Genomic DNA, 5,881 nt, shown 5'->3' with positions numbered 1-5,881 from the left:
TACTTCACCGAATTATCTCCAATTGGTTGTCCGAACTCATTACACTCTAGCACTTTGGGATTTTGTTGGCCACTAACCAACATCAACTTTGATGGACCTCGTCCCTTTTTCCCATCAATTTTACTGTCATCAACCGATTCTTTACCATGCAAAGGTTGTGAAGAATCAAAGGCAGTGTTAGAGTCCATTCTCGATAGTTGTTTAACAATTTTTTCCTACAAAATAGCATAAAGAGATGTTAAAATGCATAAGTGTACTTATTAAAATAAACCAAGAATTAAAAAAGGATTACAATATATCACCTGAACTTCAACTATAGATTCTCTATTGCGTTTTTTGCCCATTTTTTTCATCATTTGAATTCTAAATAATGACCTGATAAAATATGTAATATGACATGATGCACCACTGAAATATTGTAAACTAGAACAAAAATATATTGCAAAAGTAAATAAAGAGTAGTGGAGTTTGAAAAAAACATTTATTTGTTGAAATAAATAACTATAAATCTATACATCTGAAAAGTTCAGTCATGGGATATCAATAACATCAATTCCCTCACACTCATTTCTGGAATATGGTTCTTTCTCAGTAATGTTAATCTCAAGTCTGGACACATCAAGAGGTTTTGATGATGTATATGCATCCTCTTCAAGCAAATCCATGTTATGAATACCTCGAGGTGGCGCTTTTAGCAACACATACCACTTTGATTCATCATTTTCCCTAGAATAGAAAACTTGCTTTGCTTGTGAGGCTAAAATGAAAGGATCATTTTCAAAAGTCCTTAGTCCTTGGTGTAAGTTGACAAGTGTAAAACCATCATCCATTTTGATACCAGTTCCAGGATTAGCCCAATCACACCTAAAAATAGGTACTTTGAAAAAATAATAGTCTAGTAACACAATATCTCGTATAACCCCATAGTACGATAGTCTTCCTACTGTATGTGAATCAGTAGAACTAGATTACCAAATAGTATCAGCTTCAACTGAAACACCACTATCTTGTGTCGACCTTCCAACATCAATTGTGTGGAACCGATGTCCATTTATAATATAACCTGTATACGATATAACATGCTTTCTTGGACCATGTGCTAGCCATTGAATCCGATCTGAAGAGTTATCAAGAACATGTTTTGATAACCATTGAGCAAATGTTTCCATATGTCATTTTTGTAACAGTGTTTCATTACTTGAGAAACGATGATCTGTTTGTTTAAGCTCCTCAATGTGCATCCTATTTAAAATCATTGAAAAATGATTGTTAAAATATATGAATCATGCAATACACCAAGAATATTAGGGTTGCAATTTAATACTCATTGTATGTAAGGATCAATTTCTGCAGTATTGAACAACACATATCGATGTGCTGCTTGTAACAAATGTTCTTCTAAAATAATTTCTTTTCCTTGAGAAATGGGGCGACCTTCCACTACTCCATTTTCCAAATCGTCATTCCGATTAGATCGGAGACCAATACAAGCAGCTTTTTTTATATAAGCACTACAAAATCGCATTCGTTCTTCTGCAAGGTAACACTCAGCTATGCAACCCTCTGGCCTTGCTCGGTTCTTCACATAGCCTTTAAGCATTTTCATAAATCTAAATAATGAGAAATCACATGAAATAAATGTTGATAGAAAAATCTAAGTTGTTGTATGATATTATTAAAGTAGTAAAAAGATAGATTATTATTTATTACCTTTCAAATGGATACATCCAGCGGAATTGAACTGGCCCACACAGGCGAGCCTCTCTTGCTAAATGAATTGTCAAATGAACAGAGATGGTAAAGAAAGCTGGTGGAAAGTACCTCTCCAACATGCATAAAGTTTCAGCAATATTCTCTTCGAGTTGTTCTAGACGGTTCCTATCTAACACTCTTTGACATAACTCATTGTAAAATGCACAAAGCAAAAATATAGCATTACATGGACCTTTTGGTAAAAGACTTCTTAATGCTACTGAAAGCAATTGTTGCATAAGAACATGACAATCATGAGATTTCAACCCAATAAGCTTTCATTCTTCTAAAGAAACACAGTTACCAATATTTGAGCTATAACCATCAGGTAACTTTATTTTCTTCAACCTAGAACAAAATACGTCCATTTCTTTTTTAGACAATGTGTAAGGTGCAGCCGGCAAGTGATACATGTTTTTCCCTTTTTCTTGAGGATGTAATTCTTTTCTAATATTTAAGTGCCTCAAATCTTTGCGAGCGTTAACACCATCTTTTGATTTTTTCTTTAAGTTTAACATTGTACCTATGATATTCTCGCAAACATTCTTTTCAACATTCATAACATCTAAGTTATGACGTAGCAGGAGCCCCTACAAGTTTAACCATCAACACATTTCATATATTAGTTCAAGATTCAAAATAAATTGTGCATAAAATATAAAAAATTTATAAAATACAATTAATAGAGTGCAAAATAACTTACACTCCAGTATGGCAAATTAAAAAATATTGACTTCTTCTTCCACATTTGAACTGGTTTTTGAACTTTTTTTGAACCATCACGCTCCTTCCTCTTTTTCTTTGTATTATTGATATCTTTACCCAATTTTTTTTTACCCCAGTCATTTTCAATGTCTTTCAATACATTAAGAATTTCTAATCCATTCAGAGGCCTAGGTTTTCCTTTTGTCTCTTTATTCCCATCAAACCACTTCTTCTTCTGACGGAATGGATGATTAGGAGCAAGAAATCTCCTATGCCCTAAATATGCAAACTTTCTACTATACTTAAGCCACATAGAAGATATGCCTTCACCACATATTGGGCAACCAAATTTCCCTTTTGTGGCACATCCAGCTAAGTTTCCATAAGCTGGAAAATCATTGATTGTCCACATCAAAATAGCCTTCATATTGAACACTGACTTGCTAAATGCATCATACGTCTCCACACCAATGTCCCATAACTCCTTCAAATCCTCCACTAGGGGTTCCAAGTATACATCTATATCATTTCCTAGTTGCTTCGGGCCTGGAATCAATAATGTCAACATAAGATTTTCCTTCGCCATGCACATCAACGGAGGAAGGTTGTAATTTACCAAAATAACTGGCCAACAACTATATCTAGAACTAAGATCACCAAAAGGGTTGAATCCATCTGTTGCAAGACCAAGCCGGAGATTTCTAGGATTTGATGCAAAAGCTGGCCACTTATGATTTATCGTATCCCAAGCTATTGAATCAACTGGATGACGCATCATATGATCATGACTTTTATGGTTGGAATGCCAAATCAAGTCTTCGGCCTTTTGTTCTGATTTAAACATCCTTTTCAATCTTGGTATCACAGGAAAATACCGTAGCACCTTTTCAGGAACTCCTTTACAAACTTTGGTGGTGACTTTGTCTACCTTCCATCTTGAAGAACCACACTTTGGACATGAGTCCAAATCTTTAAGCTCCTTTCTAAATAGACAACAGTCATTTGGGCATGCATGAATCTTCTCATATCCTAAATCAAATGGTTTTAACAACTTTCTCATTGAGTAAACATCCTTTGGAAGTGTGTTTTTTGGAAGCATGTCACCTAAGATCTTAAGGAGCTCATTGAAACTATTGTCTGTGTGACCATTTGTAGACTTATAATTGTATAATGTAATGATTGCTGACAACTTCGTGTAAGTTGTACAACTAGGGAAAAGAGGAGTTTCTGCATCTACTAATAAATCAGCAAATTCATAATCTCTTGCCTCAGACATAGTGTGGTCAACCCTTTCATCAGAGGCAAAGACATCTTTATATAAGTTATATGCCTCTCTAGTTTCATCCTCCTCTTCCTGAATTCCTCTTGAACTACTTTGACCTTGAAAATTTGGAGTATAAGTTTCACCATGGAAGACCCAAATTGTGTAAGAAGGATTGAACCCGTTAATAATTAAGTGATCATACACTTGGTCAAATTTCATATACTTCTTATTTTTGCAATGTTTGCAAGGACATAAGATTACTTCATGTGTTTTGGCATAGTTCCTAGCTTGTGTAAGAAATTTTTGAACCCCTTCTTCATACTCGGGTACAAGCCTTGAAGGAAGATGGATCCATTCCTTATCTATTTTGAAAACAATGGTCCTTGATACTAATAAAATAATCTGAAAAATAAATAAATAAAAGAAAATTATCCTATTTTTATAAATAATTTTAGTGTTACAATATTTAATCCATCAAATTTTAGGAAACGATGGACTTATAAAAAACAATGATATACAACAGAACAAAAAAATTATATCTGAGTATTATCAGCTTACATATTTTGCTCAACTCAAAAACATAAATAAAAATATCAGCAACCTAGTAAATTCTACTGATGTCTTCGTTCTACATGTATGAAGTAAGGCGAACTAGAATTGACAATTCATGTTTAATAATCACAACCAAGCCTTATGAATATTAACTACTAGGCAATATGAGGGTATTACAATATCAATTCATGAATAGTAAGTAATATGCAACAAGTAGTATTTTTTTGTTAAATTATAGGTAGTCAGTAAATAGAAGTGAGGTAAAAAATTACAGTTTCCATGACTCCCTAGCACAAACCATCAAGTAACCAGAACCAAAACATCTCTAGAAGCAAAGAAACCTCAAACGCAGAGTTTCCGGAGGCGTATTGAAATTTATTACCAACTCAGAAAGAAATTAATTTCCTAAGATAGCTTGAAAATATTACATGCTTATCTAAAGAAAAAAATCACCAGGTTCCCAAATTTATTATACAATCACACACAAAGAACTAAAATGATAACATGCACGAGGAAAAACATGTTTTCAGACCACAGATGGAAAACCAAGGAGGGACTAGAATTTTGTTTGGATCAAAGAGATTCATTACTTACCTACTTTGCAAGGCTGCAGGCATGATCTTAATTCGCTGCTTGGAACATGCTCACAAGAGAATATGCATATTGAATTGTGAAGAAACAATTCCAAAAGCAATAGGCTTTAACTGCATATAGAGATCAAAGGATTAGACTAAGATAACTAAATCAAAAAATGATGGTGAATATTAAAAATCCTAACAACATATCACTTCTCTGCATTCCTTTATCCTCCTCTGTAGGAGATTCCAAAAATGAATAAGAAACACAAACAAAAAATCAGAAATAGATCAATTTCAAGCCGCGTAGTGAATGAAAGAAGATTCATTGAATGAGTTGACGGGGGCTGGAGGTTACGCGCTAACTCCCACACTACCATTATGCCCTTACTCTCTTAAAGGCTTCAGACGGCTCGGCTGGTCTACTTCCTGCTTGAAGTCAAGTGAAGATGTGGCATCAGAGTCCTCCTTCCTACCTATAGTGTGCGTGCGTGGGTCTATCTTCTACTAGTAGAAGCTTATTCAAGCTTGCTTGTAAGCCCTTCTAGAATAAGATTCATGTCCACATCTCTTCCTCCAAGATCCCCTAATGGAACACTGCCCTACTCTCGATGTACTGCTTATTCACCTTCCTGGGATCACAGCTTTTTTGACTTATAAAAAAAACAAATATGATCTTTGGGTGGACACAGTGCCATTGGAAAAGTTGGTATCTTCATGGATTGAGGGGAGAAAACAGTATCGATAGATCGAATAGTGGCAGAAACACAATTTGATAGATGAAGGTTCTGTGAGTTGCGTACCTGGAAGGAAGCATAGGCTCGTCAACGACGGGGAGGAAGTAGATGTTCGCTGAAGAGGGCTTCGACTGGACGAGCGAGTGGCTTAGCGAATAGGTTTGCGTGAGAGAGGTTCGCGTGATTTAGTGGAGGGCTTCGGCGGAGAGGGCTTCGCTGAAGAGGGCTCCGGCTAAGAGAGGATCGGAAGAGGGAGTTGTCGTGAGAAGCTTAGGGTTCGGCGGAGAAGCTTCGGT

At 35.5% G+C, this 5,881-nt stretch overlaps 1 protein-coding gene across 1 annotated transcript; it reads right to left on the bottom strand.

Annotated features, from left to right (window-relative positions):
- Positions 1-530: 530 nt before the first annotated feature.
- On the bottom strand, positions 531-3,733 carry LOC122036612. The gene is made up of 6 exons (XM_042596032.1): positions 2,456-3,733; positions 2,057-2,342; positions 1,711-1,972; positions 1,435-1,610; positions 973-1,117; positions 531-864 (listed from the first exon to the last, which is right to left on the bottom strand). The coding sequence occupies exons 1-6, from the start codon at positions 3,731-3,733 to the stop codon at positions 531-533; spliced, it is 2,481 nt and encodes an 826-aa protein (XP_042451966.1).
- Between the last annotated feature and the right edge of the window lie 2,148 nt (positions 3,734-5,881).

The sequence above is a fragment of the Zingiber officinale genome, chromosome 1B, assembly GCF_018446385.1.
Source record: "Zingiber officinale cultivar Zhangliang chromosome 1B, Zo_v1.1, whole genome shotgun sequence".
In the NCBI taxonomy this organism is placed as follows: domain Eukaryota; kingdom Viridiplantae; phylum Streptophyta; class Magnoliopsida; order Zingiberales; family Zingiberaceae; genus Zingiber; species Zingiber officinale.
The sequence above is the reverse complement of the archived record's forward strand: the minus strand, read 5'-3'. Positions and strand labels throughout refer to the sequence as shown.